Source organism: Myotis daubentonii, chromosome 18 (assembly GCF_963259705.1).
Source record: "Myotis daubentonii chromosome 18, mMyoDau2.1, whole genome shotgun sequence".
In the NCBI taxonomy this organism is placed as follows: domain Eukaryota; kingdom Metazoa; phylum Chordata; class Mammalia; order Chiroptera; family Vespertilionidae; genus Myotis; species Myotis daubentonii.
This window is the reverse complement of record NC_081857.1, coordinates 20644870-20668524: the sequence shown is the minus strand read 5'-3', so window position 1 is coordinate 20668524 and position 23655 is coordinate 20644870. Positions and strand designations below refer to the sequence as shown.

General features: G+C 46.1%; 1 protein-coding gene across 1 annotated transcript in view; it reads left to right on the top strand.

The window, feature by feature from the left end:
- Positions 1-23655, top strand: part of CACNA1E (calcium voltage-gated channel subunit alpha1 E) — a 387287-nt gene that overhangs the window by 112926 nt on the left and 250706 nt on the right. The window contains exon 3 of the mRNA XM_059673180.1: positions 3146-3412. Coding sequence (XP_059529163.1) covers positions 3146-3412 — 267 coding nt within the window. The remainder of the gene's footprint in view (positions 1-3145; positions 3413-23655) is intronic.

The following is a 23655-nucleotide window of genomic DNA, read 5'->3' as shown; positions in this document are numbered from 1 at the left end:
CCTGCCGCTCTCCAGCGCGCTAAGGCCGGGACACGAAGGGCAGGGGTGAAGTCGCGGTGTGAGAAGGAGGCCCATCAAGCATTCTGCAGTCAGGTTAAGGAATCTGATTTCATCCAAGGAGAGGACACATTATTTTTGTCATCTGTTTTGTTCATTATTGTATCTGTAGTGACTAAAACAGTGCCTGGTGCTCAAAAATATTTGCCAAATGAATGATTTGAATGAATTTTGTGCCATGGATCATGGTCCTTTCTGAACGCCCTTTCGGATTCTGTCTATATATTACGGGGTTCCTGAGACAGCCACTGGGGACTGGCTCTCAATGACTAACGGGATGAGGGGGCTTCATGGTTCATGGCATCATCTTCCCTTTCCTTCTGACTAGGGATTCAGACAGAAAAGGACCCTCCCGTTAAGGTAGGTAGAAGAACAGGGTGAGGCAGCCATGTGAAAACCCAGTACTAATCAGGACTGACTCACCTTTAATCGTAATTTTCCCTGAAATGGGCTCCCCTGAATCAAAAGGTCAGCACGCTGTCCCCAAGAGCAGCAGTGCCTGGCGGGGTGGACGTGTTGAGACCAGTCCTTTGGTTTTCCACAACTCAGAGAATCTCCCTTCACACATGCACATACATATACATTCGCACACAGAAGACCCTTGTCAGTGCTCACATGGCCTTGTTCTCACACAGACACATACACGTAGGAACACACATGGCCCTCACTCAGACCCACCTCCCCTCCCACCAGGTCACCTCACACAGAAACACTGCCTTTCATAGGAGGGAAGCAGGACTCACCCAGATTTCCAAGAGAAGGGGGAGGGAAGACACTCCTCTTCCATTGCCTGGGTAGGGAATGTTTGGATAGGACTGTGTTGTTGAGGCCAAGGCAGGAAAAGGGGAAGGTGTGTTCTTGCTAGTGGACATGGAAAGGGACAATTGGTATCTGTCCTTGATCTGAAAACCACTGAGTCACTTGTGGGGAAGGGCTTGGTTGCTAAACCTAGGGGGCCTTTCTCTAGGGCAGCGTTCCTCAAACTATGGCCCACAGGCCACATGCAGCCCACCGAAAACATTTGTTTTTTTACTTCAAAATAAGATATGTGCAGTGTGCATAGGAATTTGTTCATAGTTAATTTTTAAACTATAGTCCGGCCCTCCAGCGGTCTGAGGGACAGTGAACTGGCCCCCTGTTTAAAAAGTTTGAGGACCCCTGCTCTAGGGCTTAGAGTCCACCTTATCCACTTCTACAGCTCACATACTGATTCACTTTTTATCTTCATTAATGTAGTGGGTTTGAGGAAGTCAGTGTGGGGGTAAAAATAGGAATGGGAGGATCCTCCTGATTGTTAAGGAGATTTCGAGGGTAGTTTTAGTCCAGAACTCGCCATCTAGGGCACCAACATCTGGACCACCCTTCCAGGAGCTACAGCCAAATCCCAGAGGCTGCCCCAGATCGCCCTGTTTGGAGAGGGAGGGAGTGAGGGCAGATACTCGTGCTGGGAACTGGTACCCACACCAGAGTGTGGCGCCCCCAGAAGTCCTAGGGGCCTTCAGGGGACCTCCAGGCTGCTAGTGGGGAGAACAGATTGGATGCTTCCTCTGTGGAAATCCCTGGGCAGCATTTGCGGAGTTTGGGAGCTCCGTAGGAGCGCGGACTCGGCCCGGTACACCTGTGCAGGGCGCAAAGGCGTGGACTCCGGGTTAGGGCAGCAGGCCAGGCAGCGCGCGGACCTGGCCCCTGCACAGCAGACGCCGGTGCATGCAAGCCTGCCTATGTGTCTCCGCCAGGCCTCGGCTCCCGCAGAGGCCGCCCGCGGCACCCGCCCCTCTCCTCTTGGCCTCACTTGGGGAACGGCCACTCTTCCCGGACCTTTGCAGAGGTGTTGCTCCTCTATCCTCTGGCTCAGTCAGCCAAACCAGTCCTGCATCCCAGGGACCTCCAGGCCGTCGGCTAGGGTCCTTCCGGCTCCATCCCCGCTCCTTCCAGCCTCGCCAGCCCCGCCCCCGCTTCCCGGGGAGCCCCCGCGCAGGCCGCGCCAGCCTCGGCGCGCTCTGCTCTCTCCGCCTCTCCGCCCGCCCCTTCTCCCCTGCCCCGCGGAGCCCGCTGTTGGAGTGGAAGAGGAAGACGAGTCCACAGTAAGCAAGTTTGGTCCGTGGACAGCTCCCGCGGCGGGCAGGCCACCGCTCAGCTCTGCTGCAACCTGTTCCTCCCGCGCCCCAGCGCTCGCCGCCGCCGCCCGCGCGGCTCCCGCCCTCTCCCGCGCAGCCGCGGATCGCTGTTGCATGCTGATCCGGGGAGGCGGCCGCGGCCAGCGCTGCGCTCCGGGCGGATGCTGGCACCCGGGCTTCGCTGCTCCCTGGACGCCGCTCAACTTCTCTCCCAGGCGCAGGAGCTTGGAAGTCCTTGGTCCCTCTCCGGTTGGATCGACTTATTTTGAGATTTTGGGCGTTGCGGTTTACGCAGGAACCTCTGTACCGCTCTCCCCCCTTCCTCCCTCTCTTTCTCTCTCTGAACCTTTTTGGATGCCTCTGTGCTGGCAGATTTAAAGACCCAAGTCTTGGCCGTGGAATATCTTGGATGGACTTGCAGGGGCTGGTGTTCTAAAGCCTGTCACCACAACCCTGTCCTTGTCTTTTTGTTGTTGTTAAAGTTCTTTTGTTTTAATTTTTTTCCTTCCCCCATTAATAAATCACCAAACTGTTACCGAGCAGGCCGGTGCCCGCCTCTCCCAGGACCAGGTGGTGGTCTGCCAGAGCGGAGCTGTGTTTGAAGAGCAGCCTGCTCCACCCCTCTCCTCTCCAGCCCTGGAACGCCACCACACACTGGCATTTTGGAAAAAAAAAAAAATTGCCTCCAGAAACTGAGCACCCCCACCCCCTTGCCAGCCTTCTCCTCCCCCTTTTTTAACTCCTTGAGGAATGGAGCTTTGCAGAGGTTGTATTTAGATTCAACAGTTCGGAGCAGCGGATCGCTGCTGCTGCTGCTGCTGCCTCTCCAAAGAGCTCAAAGGCTCCCGGGAGGCGGCGGTCCCCCGCCCGTCTGGATGCGGCTCTGAGTCTCCGCGTGTCTCTGCTGGTTGCTGGGTGCAGGTGTTCGGCCGCGATCACCTTTGTGTGTCTTCTGTCTGTTTAAACTTCAGGATGGCTCGCTTCGGGGAGGCAGTGGTCGGCAGGCCGGGGTCTGGCGATGGAGACTCGGACCAGAGCAGGAACCGGCAAGGAACCCCGGTGCCTGCCGCCGGGCAGGCGGCCGCCTACAAGCAGTCGAAAGCGCAGAGGGCGCGGACTATGGCTTTGTACAACCCCATTCCTGTCCGGCAGAACTGTTTCACCGTCAACAGATCCCTGTTCATCTTCGGAGAAGATAACATTGTCAGGAAATACGCCAAGAAGCTCATCGATTGGCCATATCCTTTCTTGACCACCATAACTCCCCTCTCCCCCTTTGCATTTCTTGGGTGAGAGGGGAAACCAAGCGTGGAATCTGCCCCCTTATTTCCTTCCTGATGCCCATTTGCCCCTTTGCTGATGTGCACTCGTTACTTCGACGCATCTAAGGGGCAAGCTTGGTGCCATAGAGACCAGTGTGGGCACTAGTGGTTTTCAAGGTAAGACTTTTGGGCTCTGATTTTTCCTGTGTGGCGGTTTCTAGCATCCCTGGGCGCAGGGTGTTGAGGTTTTGTGTGATTGCCAATACCCCCCTCCCCCCAGTCCTTTCACATTGAAAGGGTTGCCCTAAACTCAGGGCTTCTTTTCATATACTGTCCCCCTATTCCTACCTCAGAGTCACCCCCATCCCCACCAGCTGGAGGGACACCTGTGTTATCTGCCCACAGGGGAGGTCCAGCTCAGCAACTTCAAGAGCTCTGGGCTAAGCCCATATGGACCCATAGGTGAAATAAGACAGGCTTTGCCTGGGGACCCAGCTAACTCTGGGTGGAAGTTGCACTGAAAGTAAAGTGGAGGAGTGCGTCAGGGGAGGCAGCCTCTAATGGCACAGCCCAAAGAGCTCAGCTGGAGTTCTCTTCTGAGCCAGGGAAGAGCAGCTCACCAGGGTCCCTGCTTTCCGTTATCCTGAGCTGGGGACCCCACTGAGTGCTCTCCCAGCGCCCAGGATCCAGGTGGATCTGCTGGGCCTGCATTCATCCGCTGAAGGCTGCATCGGCGGAGCCCAGAGGTGTGCCCGCAGTCGGTCTCCCCCTGGCTCCAAAGGAACTGCTCTCCACAGTGGGCTGGTGGGGCGGCTGATGGTGCAGGGCCGGGGTGAACGGCAGAGAGGGAGCTCCGTCTTTGCAGGTTGAAGCAAGTGCACCAAATGCAGGCTGCTGATTAGGCATCTCACTGCCTTGTTCTTCACTAAGAATTTGGGCGTCCGTCTGGCAGGATCTTTAGGAATTGGGCGTTGGTGGGTGGTGCGGGGGATTAGTAGGAAGCCAGTCAGAGGGGTGGTGGTAATTATGGGGGTAGCTTGGAGACGTGGGACTTTGATGCTTGTGGAGAGAGATTTCTTGGGAAGGATGCACCTGCAAAGGAGGCCCCGCCCTTTCCCCCTTTCCTCCCTCCTCCACACCCCCACCCTCCAGGTGTGCATCACAGACATCTGGAGCCCTGCTGGGTCCCTAGTGTCAGCTAGGCACGCTGTCTCTCCCCTAAGGGCCTCTTCCTGCTCCCCCCCACCCCCGTCTCTAGTCTTCCCCTCCTTCCTCCCTAGTTCCTGCCTCAGCAGCACTGTGATTGGCTGGCGCATGGTACTTCCAGGCAGCACCCCTCATTAGAAATGAAGGAGCATCTCTAAGCAGATATTATTCCTGCTGCTGCACGCATCCTCCTACAGCCACCGGGGCTGGGCTGGGCTTCCTCTCTCCTCCTCCCTGTACTGCCCTCCCTCTTCCCCTCCCTCCCACACAGAGTGATGGGGCCATGCTGTGCCCGAGTTAACCGTATCTAGGGTGGGGGATTTGGGGAGGGAAAGGATCAGGTCTCTGCAGCCCCGCCCGCCAGTGCGCTGCACAAAGCAGACAGATCTCATTGTGTTGCATGCTGCGGCTGCAAACACTCCTCCAGTCAGGTCTCTGATTTCCCAACAGGGCCCCCTCTCCCTTCCGCCTTCAACAGTTCCCTAAAATTTCCTACCCACTAGGTGCTGCTTCAACATGCACCTCTCTTAGGGGCGCGTTTACTCAGGCGCCCTCCGTTTCCTTGGGGTAGACAAAGCCACCCAGGTGTCCTGAGGGTGGCAAAGTGTGCCCGCAGGCATTGTTGGCACCTCGGACAGCGCCACGGAAATCCCCAGGAGGCGGGGGCGCCACCGTCACCCAGGTTCAGCACCTGGGGCGCTTCCGAGGCTGGGATCTCCTGCACGTTTCCTACACCACGCGGTTGCTGCTGCTCACGTCTCATCTCCTCTTCCACCGCAAAGACACCGCCTATCTGCTAGGCTGAGAGCGCCAGGTGGAACTGCGGGTTTACTCCTCCGTTTTCTTGTCTCTGGCCAGGACGAGTGGCTAGGAGTCAGAGGGAAGCAGGAGAGCGGGTTTCAGCGTCATGCTCAGTGCCTTGGCTGAGAGCCTGTCCCAATGGTCTCTTCTAGCCTCATGGCTGGGAGTTTCCCAGTGGTTCGCCAGCATGTAGGCGGTTGTAGCAGCGTTCAGACAACATCTGCTAAGGTGTGTAGAGGAGCCTGGTTGGCCAATTTAAAATACACCATATTTGCTTTTTTTCTCCTGACTGTACAACGTAACTGACATACCTTCCCTCTGGTGGTGACCACGTGGGAACATTGTGTTTTAGCAAGGTCTGTACTCTCTCTATTACCGCCTGCATCCAAGTTCCTAGCCTCACTTCCCTTCCTCTAGCAACACCCAGCTCCCAGCAATACCTTGCTTTTATCCAATGGGAGTTAGCATGAGCTTCAGTTACCCATCAAGCTTTAGAGCAGGCTGTCTGGGTTCTAGTCCCATTCCTTCAGCAGCTCTGTGACCTTGAAAAGTCACTTCATTACTTTGCGACTCGGTTTCCTTATTGGTGAAATGAGGGAGACGATCATGATTTACCCGAAGAACTCCATGAGTTAATATGTACCAAGTTCCTAGAATATTGCCCGATACTCACTAGACACTAGCTATTATTATTCGTGAAGTCCTTCAGACATTCCAGCATACCTTAAGGGAGGGGTCGTAGTTCCAGGTGAACTAAGTCTTCTGGATTTTTACTTCTCAAAGACAGCTAGGAGCAGTATTCCTATCACCTCTTGATAGACAATCAGAATCTCAAAGCCCCACTGGGATTTTCTAAACCATAATCTGCATTTGAATAAGGTCCCCAGGTGATAAGTATGCACATGAAAAGTTTGGGAAGGACTGCTCAGCTCACTGTAAGGGGCGCATTTTGAGAAAAGGAAGGTTCAGAAGACCTGTCAAGACCCGCTTCCAGCTGACACGTGCCCTTGCAGGATGCTTGAGGGTTTGGAAGACTTGGCGTGCTGTGCTTTTTGAGACTTAGACACCCTTCCTAGGCTGGACTTGGAAGGTAATGTGCACCCTTATGTGCTCTTAGTAGTCTCTTAACACTGCATGTTACTGGTCTTTAATCAGATTGGGCTGGGAAGATGAGTTAAATAAAAGGGATGATTTAATTTCTACTCGTAGGACTCTCTAACTTTGCCGGGGGGAGGGGGGGTAATGTTATCTGGTTCCTAATAGGCAAGGTCTAGTTCTTATGGGAGGAAATGCCTAAGATAGCCCAGATTTGGCATGAAAGATGGCGGCATGTCAACAGCCCACTCCGAATGTGTTTCATTTTTCTTGGAAGCGACATCTGCATCGGGAGATAATTTTATTTTCTCATGGCACTCTCTTCTGTTGTGGAGACCATAACCTTTTTGAAAATGCTAATCTGATTTCAAATGTGGTATTACATTTTATGAGATTCCTCCTTTTCTGTCTCACTCATCTAATAGATCTCACAAAAGGGTTCTCTTTTTTCTCAAGGAATTGGCTGCTCTGAATGTCATTCCACATTCTCTATAGCATGTGCCTACCAGCTCTAGCCCTTCTGTGCCCAGGCCCAGTTCCCCTGTGGACATACAGGGTCTCCCTGATGGTCTGTGAGCTGTCTCACATTGATTTGCGCTTTTCCAGGTGAGAGGTTGGAGGGAAGAGGTGGATCTTCTGACTCAGAGACTCTGTGCTGTTGATGGGCAGGGGGAATTTTTATTTTTATTTTTATTTTTTTTTACTGGTGGTGTGAGTCATTCAGCAGGAGAGCACATGTTTCCCATGGAAGTGAACATGGTTTAAAGTAGGACAATCCCTGAGATGATGAAGCTCATTGCCATGAACCTGTGGACATTCACCCATGATTTCTTATGGCAGAGAATTTCACTGTGGCCCCAAAGAACGCTGGCTTTGGGTCAGAAGTTATGTGCTGTGTTATGGTGAATTTCTCATTGAAAATTGTCCACTTGTTTTCGAGGATTTTGGTGAAGATTACTGAAAACTTTCGTTCCCACACCTCCCATTTTGGCGTTTGCTTTTCTCTCGCGTTGGTTGCCTAAAAATACCCAGCACCTTGCAGGATGGTAGACTAATCCTGGCAGGGATTTCAGGGTTGATGTAACGAATGGATCAGGAGTCAGAGTGCCTTGATTGGGGCAGAGGGTGGCAACTAACAAGGACGGAGCCTGTGACTATATCCTATGGTCAGATAAGCAGAAAGGCTTCCCATCAGTCGTGTCCCTGGGCACGGAAGCAGAAAGCGAGACAGATAGCCGCTGTAACTGGCACCGAGGCTGCAGGACGAAAGCCTTCTTTTTCTAAGGCTCCCAGAGACCCTCCAACTGGCCCATTGGCTCTGCCATTGAAACACGGTGTGGGTCATGTTTCCTCTGGAAAACAGGCTACGACTTGTTGCAGGGCAGCTGTAAGTGTCATGCAACCTGGCAGTGGACCTGGAGTGTGAAGGAGGTTGACAGGAATGAATGACTCGAAGATGGTGGCAGAAGTATCTTGGATGCGACAGTTCTGGCTGTTGCAGGGCGCACTGCGCATTAAAGGAGGAGGAGGGAAATGCCGAGAACAGGCCTGCTTCTTCTCTTCTGAAAGATCCAGACTCTAGAATTATTAGCTCCATCCAAGGTTGCTTATCTCTTTTTAGCTGTCGCTGTGCAAAATGTAGGTGTTTCCCCGCCTCAAACTCTGCTGCTTCCCCCCTCTCCACAGGAACAGCTGGTTTCTGCCCGTCTTCATGTTCTTCGTTAAAATAAAACAAAGTCAAGATTTGCTAAGCTGTCAGAACTCTTGCAGACCCTCTGACGCCCGTGCTCCCTCAGCAGATCAGTAGCCTCTCTTTGTCATTCGCGGGGCTGCCTGGGAAAGAAAGGGCAGCTCCCCAGCCAGAGCCCAGCCTTGCCATCCAGCCCCTCCGGCGACTCTGACTGTAATGAACACCTTTCTGTTCAAGGAGAGAGAGGCCAGGCCCTTCCCTTTATATTCCCCTTCTGCCTGGTCCTCCGCCCTTTTCATCTTTCTGTACTAGTATTTCTCCCTCTCTCATTTTTAGGGTTGGGCTTTGTGAATAATTCATCACATGTGTGAGTTTTTCCTAGGATTTTTAGAAAAGGAAGGTTATTCGTCTTCCTCTTGGATATGATCAAGGTTTCTTTTTGTGCAGAGGGACTGGGGCATGAGAAAGGTGGCTGGGGGGAAACAGTATCTGGCTGTTTCTATAATGACTGCCTCTACCCAGTCCCGGTACATGTGGGTGCCCATCAGTATGCAGCTCCTCCTCCTCCTCCTCTATTCAGAGAACACGGTTAACGAGAAGATATTTATGTCCCCAAGTACTTGTCACTCAGAATTCTCTGGTCATCCTGGGTTTTCACGTTGGTAGATGCGGAGCCAGTGAGCCAAGACGCAGGCTCTGTAACCATTTCTTTTCAAATCCCAGTTGATTCATGTAGGAATTTGGAGGGGAAGCAGGCACCGAAATTAGTGTATAGCAACCCTCCACCAACACCACCACTACCACCAGCACCACGTGGCTTCTAACACAGACTGTTCGGAAGAGGGATAAAGGTGACAGGGCCCCATGCCAAAGCCTCTCTTCCTGAGCATTCGGAACCTACTTGTGTGCGGTCACCAGTCATTCAGAGAGAGAAACATCCACATGAGAGAGAGACATCGATCGGGTGCCTCCCACATGTGCCCTGACTGGAGCCGGGGGGTTGAACCCTCAACCTAGATAAGTGCCCTGACTGGGAATCAAACCTGCAGTGCTTTGGTGCACACCAGCCAGGGCTAGCATAGCTTTTAATTAAAGACAGAAAGTGCAGCACAAAGGTTTTAGGTTCCACCAGCCCTGTGTCCTCTTGTTTTAAGCCACTCCAAGGAGATGTCTGTGGTGTATTTGTGCCGACTGAGTGCCCGAAGAATGTTTACCTAATTTTCCATTTCCTGCATCTTTGGCCAATCTCTGGCTATGAACTCTTGACCCACAATGGCCAAGATCCAGAAAAAGAGCCCTGAATGCCTTGAAAATGGATGTTACCTAAGACAGCCCCACCCCCACTCTACCCCTCTCCGTGCGCCAGGTGGAGCAGCAGGCACTTCTTAGGAGCTTCTTTTCTTACTGTATTTTGAGTTCCAAGTTTGTAGGACTGAACAGTTCCACTCTTAGCCTTCTTGACTATTAAATAAAAGAAGAAAGAACCATTTCTAAAGTAGTTCATCTGGAGGCAGATAGGCAGGGTTTGGGATTATAACTGCAGGCTAAACTCCAGCTACAGACTCCAGTGGTCCAGCCACGTGAGGGGCTGCAGGAAGAGGCCCTGACTGGCGCCTGTGGGTGGTTGATTTGCATGGCTGTTGCAACTCTGCATAATTTTGAGTCTTTCCCCCCCACCCCCCTGCATTTGACCCTGCTGCATTGCATTTAGTTCCCTGCCTCTGGAGAATTTGGAAAGCCTGCTTCAGTTGTATTCATTGGCTTTCTGGAAGGGTGTATCATTAAAACCAGGGGGTGGGGATGGGGTGGAGTGTCATTATTACCCCTCCCCTTTCAGAGAGGGTTGAAAGGGACTGGGCTGAGCAGTAGGTAACAGGTTAGAGTCACAGCAGGGAACCTGAACGAGGCCTGTTGGATCAGGTGCTGGTGTCATTTCCGTGGCTGAGGCACAAGGTTCTGCCAGCCGCCTCCCGGGCCCAGAGAAGAGATGCTGAAAACCAGCACGAGGCAGAAATTAGTCCTCATAAATCCTTCCCAGCCTTTAGCTTAGCAGGAGGCTTGAAGTTTTTCAAACTTTCTCGATTTCCACACCATTTTCTCATGGGGCTGGTCAGAGTCAAAAAGCATGAAATGGATTTTCAACAGTCACTCTCTAATGTCCCCGCCATTTCCAGCTGTGTACTATTGGGAACGCTTTTGCCACTGTTCTGTCAGCGGCTTCTCTTTAGAACAGGTGATTTCTTTTTTTATTGAATTGATTGGGGTGACAGTGGTTAATAAAATCATACAGGTTTCAAGTGTACAGCTCTCTAACACATCATTTGCATATTGCATCATGCACTCAGCACCCCAGGTCAAGTCACTTTCCGCCACCATTTATCCTTCCATGCCCTCTTCCCCCACTGCCTTTTCCCTCTGGTAATCACCATACTGTTGTCTGTGTCTGGTGTTTTTTGTTTGTTTGTTTGTTTTTTGCTTAATCCCTTCAGCTTTTTCACTCAGCCCTCCAATGCCTCTCCCCTCTGAGAGCTGTCAGTCTGTTTTTTGTATCTATTTTGTTTTCTTAGATTATTTTGTGCATTAGATTTCACATGTAAGTGAGATCATGTGATATTTGTCTTACTCTAACTGGCTTTTTTCACTTAGCATAATACTCTCTAGAATTGGTTCTCAACCTTCCTAATGCCGCAACCCTTTAATACAGTTCCTCATGTTGTGGTGACCCCAATTTCATTGTTACAAATTGAACATAATTAAAGCATAGTGATTAATCACAAAAACAATATGTAATTATATATGTGTTTTCCGATGGTCTTAGGTGACCCCTGTGAAAGGGTCATTCGACCCCCAAAGGGGTCACGACCCATAGTTGAGAACTGCTGCTCTAGATCCATCCATGCTGTCCTATAAGGTAAGATTTCCTTCTTCTTTTTTTAATGGCCAAGTAGTATTCCATTGTGTAAATGTACCACAGCTTTTTTTATCCACTCATCTACTGCTTGATGGGCACTTGGGTTGCTTCCAGATCTTGGCTATTATAAATAATGCTGCAATAAACATTGGGGTGCATATATTTTTTAAGTAATGTTTCAATTTTCTTCAACTATATTCCCAGAAGTAGGATCGCTGGGTCATAAGGCAGTTGCATTTTTAATTTTTTGAGGAAACACCATATTGTTTTCCACAGTGGCTGCACCAATATGCATTCCCACCGGCAGTGTACTAGGGTTCCCTTTCTCTACATCAGCACTTGTTGCTTGTTACTTTATTGATAATAGCCATCCTGACAGGCGTGAGATGGTATCTCATTGTGGTTTTACTTTGCATCTCTGATGATTAGTGACACTGAACATCTTTTCATATGTCTATTAACCATCTGTATGTCTTCTTTGGAAAAGTGTCTATTCAGGTCCTTTGCCCATTTTTAAATTGGATTGTTTGCTTTCTTTGTGTTGAGTTGTGTAAGTTCTCTATAAATTTGGATATTAACCTTCATCAGTTGTATCATTGGCAAATATGTTTTTCCATTCAGTGAGTTGTCCGTGATTTCCTTTGCTGTGCAAAACCTTTTTAGTTTGATGTAGCGGAATTTGTTTATTTTATCTGTTGTTTCCCTTGCCTGAGGAGATAAATCAGAAAAAATATTGCTACAAGAAATGTCTGAGATTTTACTGCCTATGTTTTCTTCTAGGATTTTTATGGTTTCACGACTTACATTTAAGTCTTTAATCCATTTTGAATTTATTCTTTATATGGTGTAAAGAAGTGGTCTAAAAGGTTTCCTTTTTTCCCCCCCATGTATCCATCCAATATTCCAAACACCATTTATTGAATAAACTGTCTTTATCCCATTGTATGATATTGGCTATGGGTTTGTCATACATGACCTTTATTATGTTGAGGTATGTTCCCTGTATTCCTACTTTGCTGAGAGTTTTTATCATAAATGGGTGCTGGATTTTATCAAATGCTTTTTCTGCATCTATTGATATGATTATGTGATTTTTCTACCTCATTTTGTTTATGTGGAGTATCATGTTTATTGATTTGCAAATATTGTACCAATCTGGCACAACCGTGATAAATCCCAGTTGATCATGGTGTGTGATCTTTTTAATGTATTGCAGGATCCAGTTTGCTAATATTTTGTTGAGGATCCTGCGTTTTATATTCATGAGGGATATTAGCCTGTAATTTTCTTTCTTTGTAGTGTCTCTATCTGGTTTTCGACTTAGGATAATGCTTGCCTGGTGAAATGAGCTTGGGAGTCTTCCTTCCTCTTGAATTTTTTGGAATAGTTTGAGAAGAATAGGTGTCAGTTCTTCTTGAATGTTTGGTAAAATTCACCTGTGAAGCCACCTGGTCCAGGACTTTTGTTTGCTGGGAGTTTTATTTATTTATTTATTTATTTTATTTTATTACTGCTTCGGTTTTATTAGTTGTAATCTGTCCTTCGGATTTCTGATTCTTCAATTCAGTTTTGAAAGATGGTATGTTTCTAGGAGTTTATCCATTTCTCCCAGGTTGTTTAATTTTTTGCCTTATAGTTGTTCATAAATGTTTTCTTCCAATCTTTTGTAGTTCTTTGGTGTCAGTTGTTATTTGTCTTTTTTCATTTCTGATTTTATTTATTTGGGTCCTCCCTCTTTTTTTCTTGATGAATCTGGTTAAAGGTTTATTAATCTCATTTATCTTTTCAAAGAACCAGCTCTTGTTTTCATTGATCTTTTGTACTTTTTTTTAAGTCTCTATGCCTTTTATTTTCTCTCTAATATTTGTTATTTCCTTCCTTTTACCTATTATGTGTCTAGTGTTGCACTAACCTGGACCTGTAGGACCAGGTGTGGCTCTAGTGGGGGGAGAAGAGATGGCTAGAAGGCAGTGAGGACACGAGCTGGCTGGTAGAGGATTGCAGGGTCATTTCATGGGAATCTTTCCTACTTCACAGTCTTGCTAAGGATCAGTCCAGGTTCTGCGTTACCAACACAAGCTGTGCAAAAAGTACACAGTGTTTGTTGCTATCTGGCAATTTGTTATACAGAACTCTTTAGTATTTGGCACCCAGAGATCTGTAGTATAATAACAAATGAGATGTGTACCGATGGCCCCCAGGCACCACCTAGTGCTTTCTGAATGTTGCCAGTAAGGCATTCACCGCCTTATGTTCAACATTGTTTGAGCGGTGTATGCACTTTATTGTATTCACAGCTTTTGCAAATTATAATCCATATTGATTATATAAAGTAGCTCTTTAGCACTTTTTGTTGTTAAATTAACCAAAGCATTCTTCATTAGCTACACCAGATAACAGGAATCTCTGCCTTGTTGCAGACATAATCCTTTCTTCAACTCTAGTAATACTGTAGGACTTGGAGATGAATCCTGGTACAGTTGTCATATTGCCAGGTGGTGGTTGGAACAAAGCCATTATTTTTAAGTGGATGGATAGCTCAGTAGGCCTTAGATTTGCTGGGTAGGTTCTCCAGCTGCTAACTGTATTGCATCTAATTGGGTGAGCCGTGTTCCTGTAAGCTGACATTGAAAATGAACCATCAAAATTTCTGAGAGCTTCCAATGGGCATCTCAGCTAGAGGTTGGCATCCTTCCCCAGCTTGACTGAATTACCCAACTTTTGTGCCTTGGACTGTTTCCATGCTCATTGATACCCCCAACTCCTTTCTCCTTGATCAAAGTCAGGGGATGTGTTGATTTGAAACTGTTCAGTTGCAGGGTGATGGTCTTTAGTTGGGTTAGACAATGGAATTTGAGAGTTGGGAATGACCTGAGTGGCTGTCGAAATGACATCTAGATGAATCTTTTTTGGGGAATAGAAATTACTAGGTCTCTCCAGTACAGTGTTTATTTGCTTTCTGTATTAGGAGCACAAATCCTATAGAAATCTGATCGATGCTATGGACTCCTCTTTCCTGAAAAAATAACGCATACACTTTTGCATTCATTTTTGGGGGTGTGTGGTCCAAGGATTACAGTTTAAAAACGGATGCTAGAAAATTCCCTTATTCTGGTATATTGGAATGACAGGAATAGTGACTCCTAACCCAACATCATCATATCCTTTAGGTACCAGTTCGGCAGGAATTCCACAGAGACATGTTTGTGCTAGTGCGTCAGCAGAAGGTCATGATGTAACACAAGCCTTCTAGCCAGTGAGCATGAACTCAGTGCAGGAACTCTTCCTACATCACCCTGAGAGATGGCCATGAAGCTCCCAGGGACAGGGTGCCCTTCATTACTAAAACACTTCAGGTGTAGGAAGTTGAACTATTCTTTATGTAGTTTCTACCTGCTTGTTTTTTCATCTTTTTGTCCTTTAAGCAATACAGACCGAACCTACTTTTTGTTCACTTAATCGTGTATGGCACTGTTGGCTAGAGGCTTCTGTTACGATGGATATGATGTTTTTATCTGTGCTGCTCAGTGAGGTAGCCACCAGCCACATGTGGCTCTTGAACACTTGGTATATGGCTATTGTGGCTGAATGCTAAATTTTAAGTTTTATTTCATTTTAAATAATTTAAATAGCCACACATGGCTAGTGGCTTGAGTACAGGACAGCAGAGGTAGCGAGGCTAGCTAATGAGTCAGAAAGCTAAGTTCCTGTCTGGGTTCTGTCATTTGTTTGCTTGGGAACTGGGCATGGTTTCCCAGCCTGGCCTGCAGGGCTCCTCGGGATCCACTCTGCACTTGGCACAGCCTGCCTCAGCCACCATAATCACCTTCTCTCCAGCCACAGCCTGCCTCAGCCACCATAATCACCTTCTCTCCAGCCACAGCCTGCCTCAGCCACCATAATCACCTTCTCTCCAGCCACAGCCTGCCTCAGCCACCATAATCACCTCTCCAGCCACAGCCTGCCTCAGCCACCATAATCACCTCTCCAGCCACAGCCTGCCTCAGCCACCATAATCACCTTCTCTCCAGCCATCTCAGGGGCACCAGTGCCTGAAGGCACCATCCTCTCCCAGACCTCTGTGACTGTGCACTTGCTACTTCCTCTGTCTGGAATGTCTTCTCTCACCCTGACTTCTGGGCTTTAAAACTCAGAGATTATTCCCTCCAGGAAGCCTTCCTCAATGTCTCTCAGCAAAGTAAGTCAATTCCCTTCTCTGGGCTCCTCCATGGCACCTGGTTTATTACTTTACTAGAGGCCCGGTGCATGAAATTCATGCACTCGGCGGGTCTGGGGTCCCTCAGCCCAGCCTGTGCCCTCTTGCAGTCCAGGAGCCCTGCGATTGATCACCATGCAGAGGGAGGCCCTGCCCACCCACTCTAGTGCTGCCTGTCAGGTACCCTGGGCCTCTCCCTCTGCAGGGGAGGGGGAGGGGGTGATTGATTGATCATGAGGCTCTGTGATCGATCATCCCACGGAGGGAGGCCCTGCCCACCCTGCAGGGGCTGCATGATCACAGAGGCCCCTCCCGACCCCCTCATCGATTGCCCTGCCAGCTGGTGGCCTGAGCTCCTTTTGCAGGGCCATCATGGGGCAATGGTGGGGCCCCCCAACCAATCACATTGCATCCACTTTGGCTGGCCTGGCGCCAGTGCGTGTCATAGCATGGTCATCTGGAAGGTCATCCGGACGGTCATTCTACTGTTCGGTCGTTTGGTCGATTTGCATATTACACTTTTATTATTATAGATTGTAACACTAACCATGCAGCTTTAGTATTGGTTTAAAGGGAGAGGGCATTATCTATTTGCTTTTTTAATTACCAGAACGTAGAACAGTAATTAACATTGGCATTTAATGTATTTGTTTGAATTCAGATACTTTTTTTAGTTTAATTTTGTTTTTTAAGAAATAGCATTCTGTTTCTGACTTGACTGAGGTTGTAGTCAGCTAAAAACCCTGGATCTTTTAATATAAATTGATGAGAGAGTTAGTTTTCCCTCACTGCTCTCATTCAATTTAATTTTTGAATCTAAATTCAGGACTCTTTGTTTATTTCAAATACATTTAATCTTATTGCTTTTGGTCCAACAATCCATCCTGTAGAAACCTTTTTCGAGTGGGGACTGGGAACTAACATTCATTGAGTGTCCACCAAACATCAGACTCTCTGCATTTTAACAAGACAGTAATGAGATCATTGTTATCCACATTTTAATGATGGGAAAACTGAGGCTGAAGAAGATTAAGGCATTTGCCTGAGGTGGTCTGAGTCCAAAGTTCAAGTGATTTCCCTTACACATGGACCGTAGACCTGCAGCTGTTTAATGAGTGAGCTCTCCATCCTGAGCTCTGTGCCATCAGCAGACAGCATGTGCTTTATGCTTTCATTCAAATAACTGATAAAAATATGGTTAGAATTGGGGGCCTTTCTTCTCCTCATCAGTGCATTGGTCAGTGCCCATCGACTGTTCAGCTTTTCTCAAATGTTCTGAACTGGGCTTCAGTGGCTGACATGTCTCTATTTTGTCTGTAAGAATACTGTGGGAGATAGCCTTGTCACATGCTTTGCTGAAATCAATACACACTTTTATGACTATTTCATGTCTATTTTAGGCTGGAATATAGCAACTTGCTTTCTCCAAAGTCCACTGTAGATATCATTTCCAGAGACTCATTGAGACAATATTTTATCTCTTTACACGACAATACAAGTGTCAAACCCTATAATCTCAGGAGTTTAATGGATATTAGACACCATCTAGCCCTGGACCCAGCGGATAAAGGCTTTGCCCTAGAGTTTAGGATTTACCATCCCGGCTTTGGGAGCATTAGAGCATCATGGTTCAAAACATGGCCCTTGGATTCAAATGTTGGTACTGTCTCCACCACCTCCTAGCTGTGTGCCTAGGGGATCTTCTTAACCTTGCTGTGCCCCCGTCTCCTCAAACAAAATGGGAATTGGGTGTTTCTCCTAGGATTTCTGTGAGGATCAGATGAGATAACACATGTAAAATGTTAGAACAGTGTCTGGCACAAAGTAAGCTGTGCATCAATCTTAGCTGTTAGTATCTGGTTAGTTCTGGATGAGTCAATGTTAAGCCTGTGCAGCTACGTTTTCTCCTGACAATACCATCTACTTTCTCCTAGTCTTGTCAGGCTCCCAACACGAGCACTGCCAGATACTGTTTACGTGACCTCACGTTGGTCTTGTAACCTCTCTGAGCCTCGGAGCCTTCAGGTGTGACCTTGGTGAGTTCACTTTCCCAAAGAATGTTTGCGGTAGCCTCAGCTGATGTGTATGAAAGCCCTTCATGAACATGTTAGATATTAGTGCTAATGTTGATGTTCACCAAGATCGTAGATTTCTAACATTCATTATTTATGAGGTGCCAGATTACTGCTCTGCATGTGCTATTGCATTTATTCCTATAGAGATAAGCATTCTGTATTTATTTTTATATTTCACAGTTGGGAGATTAAGGCCTGGATAGGTTAGCAAATTGGCCCTTTTACTCAGGGAGTGAGAGCTGGAGGCCTGGGTCAGAACCCCAGCTCTCAACCACCATAGCTAGGGGGTCTTCGCACGAGTCTTTCTGTCTCTTCTCAAAGTTACTGGGTTTACATTTTGTAAGATAAGTTTTTAAACATCTACATCAGAACCTGCCCTTCTGTGTATGTTTCTACTGCTGATTTTATACCCATATCATCCCTAAGGACACACTGGGTTTATAACCTAGGAAAAATATCTTCAGGCACAATAATGGTACAGAATTTTTCCAGCAACTTTTTGATAAAAATGGATCAGATATTCAAAACCATCAATCTGAAACAAGCTCACTCATTTTTGTTTTTGTTGGTGCGTAAGTTTCAGATGGCTTGTTTGGTGGCATATAAAAGGATCCCTCCTGAAGACCCACCTTGGCCTCTGGGCAGTTTTCTGCTCAGGGCTTGCCAGGCTCCTAGCTGACTACTCCCTGTCTGTGCAGGTTGGTGGGTATTTATTGTCCCTGCCATGGATTGGACCCCGATGAACTACGGAGGAAGATTCTGAAAAGATTGGAGGGATGTGATAGGGAGGTATCAACTCTCCATGTCTTGGAGACCTTGGACACTTGCCTAATAAACCTGTTGAAGGTCATCTGACCAGGACACTAGAGGACATTTTACCTGAGCAAACTGGAGAGTGGTGTGGATGTGAATAGAGTTCTAGGGTGTGCCCCTTGGTTTCTGGAGACCAGGCAGAAGACCCAAAAGAAATTAGGGAGTGGACCTCAAAAAAAAAAAAAAGGAAGAAAGAAAGAAAGAAGAAAGAAAGAAAGAAAGAAAGAAAGAAAGAAAGAAAGAAAGAAAGAAAGAAAGAAAGAAAGAAAAGCTGCCTCTTCTTTCTGCTAACTTTGGATTATAATTGCATGGGATTTTGTGTTTATGAAATAACAGCCATATGGATGCTCAAGGATGCATGTGTTCTGGCCTGTTAATCTGAGGAGCAGTTGAAGGGTGTGGGCTTGTCTGGAGGTGGGGTGGGTGGTAACATGAGGAAGGGGCAGTTCTGGGGAACATGGGTCGATGAAACTCAGAGGATCTGGGCATTTTGGCAAGATAATGCTCCCTTCTCATAGATAGTTGTGTATGTATGTATTTATTTATTTTTGAGATCACCATCTGCCCTTCCTCCCACAAAGTTTTATGGATAAGGATGTTACATCTTCTCTGAGTAACTTCTTTCCATGGTGATGACTAGGGAGTAACAGACAAATGCCCACCTTGAATGTACAGGCTCAGAAAGACTGAGCTCATTTCTGTCGCAAACATCAGTAGACAGGCTCAAAGAGCAAAACGAAGGAATAGATTTGGGGAAATGAGAACTGTCCAACAGCTTCCCACATTTCCACTGTGAAAGAGGCTGGGTTTGGAACACCCCTGCACAATGATGAGGTTTCTTATCTCTCTTTTACCTTCATGTATTTTTGCCATGATATTTTACCAATATTTTTTAGGGTTATGGTGCAGGCCTGGAGAGTCATCCATTCCTCAGTATGTATCCCTGGAAAGGACATAATGAATGCCTGTTGTTTGGCTGACACTCCACAGTGTGCTTTAGAGACATAGAGCATTTAACCCAGTCCTGTGTTCTCATTTTATTGGTGGTTAGCCCAAGGCCACTGGTAGGTGTGGTCTGACAGATTCCATTGGCTGTTCTCTTCCCATTCTGTGTACAGCACTGCCTCAGGTCAGGCCAGAAGACTAGCAGGCGCTGTTCCCTCTTTAAGATGACACTGAACTGCCTGCCTGCACCTGTAGGACCCACTGCCTATGAGACTGAAGCCATGGAGGAGTAAAGGATCGATAGATGGGAGAAGAGCAGAGATCTCCTACCCATCATCATAGTCATCATGAAATGGGTCTGAGACATTGTGCTGGGTGTCATTGGGACGTGAGCTTGAGTTGGAATCGGGGCCCTTTGCTGTGTCATCTTCCCTTCACCCAAAGCCCCACTGTCACACTTCCTTTGTCACGCGGCAAAGGACCTTGATTTTTATTACAATTTGTGAATATTTTCTTAATCAGTCCTCCCTTGCAGGGCACCCATAGTGTGGTGTGGAGGAGGCAATTTAATGACTTTTTCTTGAACTTGCACCTTATTGAATGCTTCTGTTTTTGCAGCTTGTTAAGGAAATAGGTGTTGAGGGCACAGGTGGCTGCAGAAAAAAACACACTTTAATATCCAAATAGAATAGAAAAGGCTTGCAATAGGTTTATGGAAAAGCAGCCTTATGTTCACCCCCAGGCTACCATTCTGAGGATTCTAAGCTATCATTAACCATCTCTTAGAGATGTTTCTAACCAGTACAGCTTGCCATGGAGCTCCTATTCTTGAAAATTTAGTAATATTGCCATTGACTTATATATTTTAAAGGTATTCCTAGGTGTGGCAGGATTTCAATTTTGGATGTTATTGTTGGATGTCCTCATTAGCAACTTCACCAAAAATGGTCTATCTCAATTGTAATAATAGGTGCTCCTTCTTTCTCCCTGATTTTTCTTCCCATCCTGTTACCTATCAGCACCACAGAATAATAGAATAGTAGAGTTACAAGGACCCAACAGAAACTCTAATTAAACCCTCAATTACCTGTAAGAAAGCTGAGAGCCAGGTTAAATGACTGACCACAGGTCTTTTAGTACAAAGCAGGTCCTGGAACCCAGGGCTCCTGATTCTAAGTCCAGGGCTACTTTTGATCACATTTCCTCGTTTCTTTCCTCAGTACCCTTTCTCTGCACACTCACCTTTCTTCTAGCCCCTCATCCTTGCCTGGGGATTTCTCTTCCTTTTATTAGTTAGCAAGTATATATTTTTGGTGTTTCTCTTAGGTCAGGGCATAGGAGGCTGAATATAGGGATTATGATTAATAAGAAAAGACCTAAGTAAAAGTAGGACTGTCACTCCAAAACAGTAGGCTCTACATTTTTTTTTCAAGTGCAAATGGAACATTTACCAGGATAGACCACTTGTTAGGACACAAAACAAGTCTCAATAAATTTAAGAAGATTGAAATCATATCAAACATCTTCTTTGGCCATATGGGTATGAAACTAGAAATCAATCACACACAAAAAACTGAAGAACACACAAAGATATGGAAGCTAAATAACATGTTACTAAACACTGACCTGGTTAACAATGAGATCAAGGAAGAAATCAAGAGATACCTTAAAACAAATGAAAATGAGAATACAACAACCAAAAAAATCTATGGGACAAAGCAAAAGCAGAACTAAGAGGGAAAGTCATAGCAATGCAGGCCTATTTACAGAAACAAGAAAAATCTCAAACAATTTCACTTTACACTTTAAAGGAACTAGAAAAAGAACAACAAACAAAAGCCCAGAATAAGTAGAAGAAAGGAAATAAAGATCAAAGAAGAAGTAAATAAAATGAAGTCTGAAAAAAAACAATACAAAACATCAATGAAACCAAGAGCTGGTTCTTTGAAAATATAAACAAGATTGACAAAGTTTAATCAGACACATCAAGAAAAAAAGAGAGAGGATCCAAATAAATAAAGAAAATGAGAGAGGAGAAGTAACCAAAGAATACAGAGGACTATAAGAAAATATTATGAAAAACTGTATGCCAACAAATTGGACAATCTGAATGAAATGGATAAATTCCTAGAAAAATACAGTCTTTCAAAACTGAATCAGGAAGAATGAGAAAATTTGAATAGACACATTACAACTAATGAAATCAAAGCAGTAATTAAAAAACTCCCAACAAACAAAAGTCCTGGACCAGATGGCTTCACAGTTGAATTCTACCAAACATTCAAAGAAAAAAATGACACCTATTTTTCTCAGACTCTTCTAAAAAATGCAAGAGGAAGGAAGACTCCCATGTTCATTTTACAAGGCCAGCATTATCCTAATTTCAAAATCAAGTAAAGACATTACAAGAAAAGAAAATTATAGGCTGGTAACCCTGATGAACATAGATGCTAAAATCCTCAACAAAATATTAGCAAACCAGATCCAGCAATACATTAAAAAGATAATACACTATTATCAAGTGGAATTTATTCTGGGGATGAAAGTTTATTAATACAGTATTTGCAAATCAATAAACACGGTACACTGCATAAGCAAAATGAAGGATAGAAACCACATGTTCATATCAATAGATGCAGGAAAAGCATGTGATAAAAATCCAGCACCCATTTGCCATAAAAGCTCTCAGCAAAGTGGGAATAGAGGGAACATACTTCAACGTAATAAAGGCCATATATGACAAACCCACAGCCAACTCAATGGGCAAAATCAACAAGTGTTTCCCTTAAGATCAGGAAGAAAACAGAGATGTACACTTTTACCACTCTTATTCAACAAAATAATGACAATTCTAGCCACAGAAATCAGATGATAAGGAATAAAAGGCATCCAAATTGGAAAGGGAGGATGTAAAACTGTCATTATATGCAGGTGACATGATCCTGTACAATAGAGAACTCTAAAGATTCCACTAAAAAACTAGCAGAATTGATAAATGAATTCAGTAAAGTAGCAGGATACAAAATTAACATTTAGAAATGGGTGGCATTTTTATACACCAATAATGAACCATCAAAAAGAGAAACTGAGAAAACAATCCTACTTAAAATTGCACAAAAAATACCTAAAAATAAATTTACCCAAGAAGGTAAAGGACCTGTATTCAGAAAATTATAGGATACTGAAGAAAGAAATAGAGGAAGATATAAGCAAATAAGTGGAAGCACATCTTGTGTTCTGGGATAGAAAGAATTGACATCATTCAAGTATCCATACTACCCAAAGCAATCTATAGATTCAGTGAAATTCCTATGAAACACACACACAAATATTCCAAATACTTATGTAGGACCATGTAAGACCATGTAAGACCGTGAATAGCCACAGCAATCTTGAGAAAGAAGAATCAAGTTGGAGGAATCACGCTAACTGACATCAACCTATACTACCAAGGCCATAGTAATCAAGACAGCATAGTATTGGCATAAAAACAGACATATAGATCGGTGGAACAGAATAGAGAGCCCAGAAATAAACCCATGCCTTTATGGTCAATTAATATTTGATAAAGTTGGCAAGAACATACGAAGGGGGTAAGGACAGTCTATTCAATAGGCTGTGCAGCCGTGCCTGAGATCCATTGATTGAGGTGTGAGCTTTTTACCCGATTTGCTTCTTCGGCTGTGCTTTCATCACGTGTCCTGGCTGATTCGTCTCAGTCCCCTATAGGCTATGGTGAAATAGCAGGAGCCCCCTGGGTATTCACGAATTCAGCCTGAGAGAATGGGGTGGTTAATTCTTACGTTTCATGGCAGCAGCAAACCATTCACCTATGGCTGCTTCTGGCATACACCCAGCTGCACAGGCACCGGCCTTCTGTGATAAGGGTGATGCTGCAGACATTATGAACTCAGGTCTAGCTAAGGGGACAACTTGAGGCTGAGGGACAGAGCCAGAGTGAGCCATGCTAACCCAGAGGCCCTTGAGCAAGTGACTGAAGACTCGCTGGCCTTGCTTCCTATCCATTTGTTAACTAACCCGTGTGCATCTGAAGGTTGATCCAGCTCGACTGCTATTAGATACAGGGATTTCTTCCTCAGTATCCTTCAAGGGTTCCCAGAGATACAGAATTTGCAGTAATTGGTGTTCTGGAACGGGCTCATCCCAGCTCCTGGGTATCCATCATGTGTTTCTCTTCCCAATTCCATGCACACTGATGTCAAAGTGGTAGCTTCAAAGTGGCCATGGAGAACCATTTACACTCCAGAAACCGCCAAGTGCTACACATCAGGGCTTTTGTCTCGTCAGTAAACACTTGTTAGTATAACACTTAGTTTACTACTTAACAAAATACATAGTCCATTCACCTGTGGAACAGTGAGACTTCTGTGCGTTGCCCCAGTCTGCCTCTGGGTGGGTATCCCACCCTTTGATCCGAGTCCTACCCTTCGGAATAACTTAGGCAAC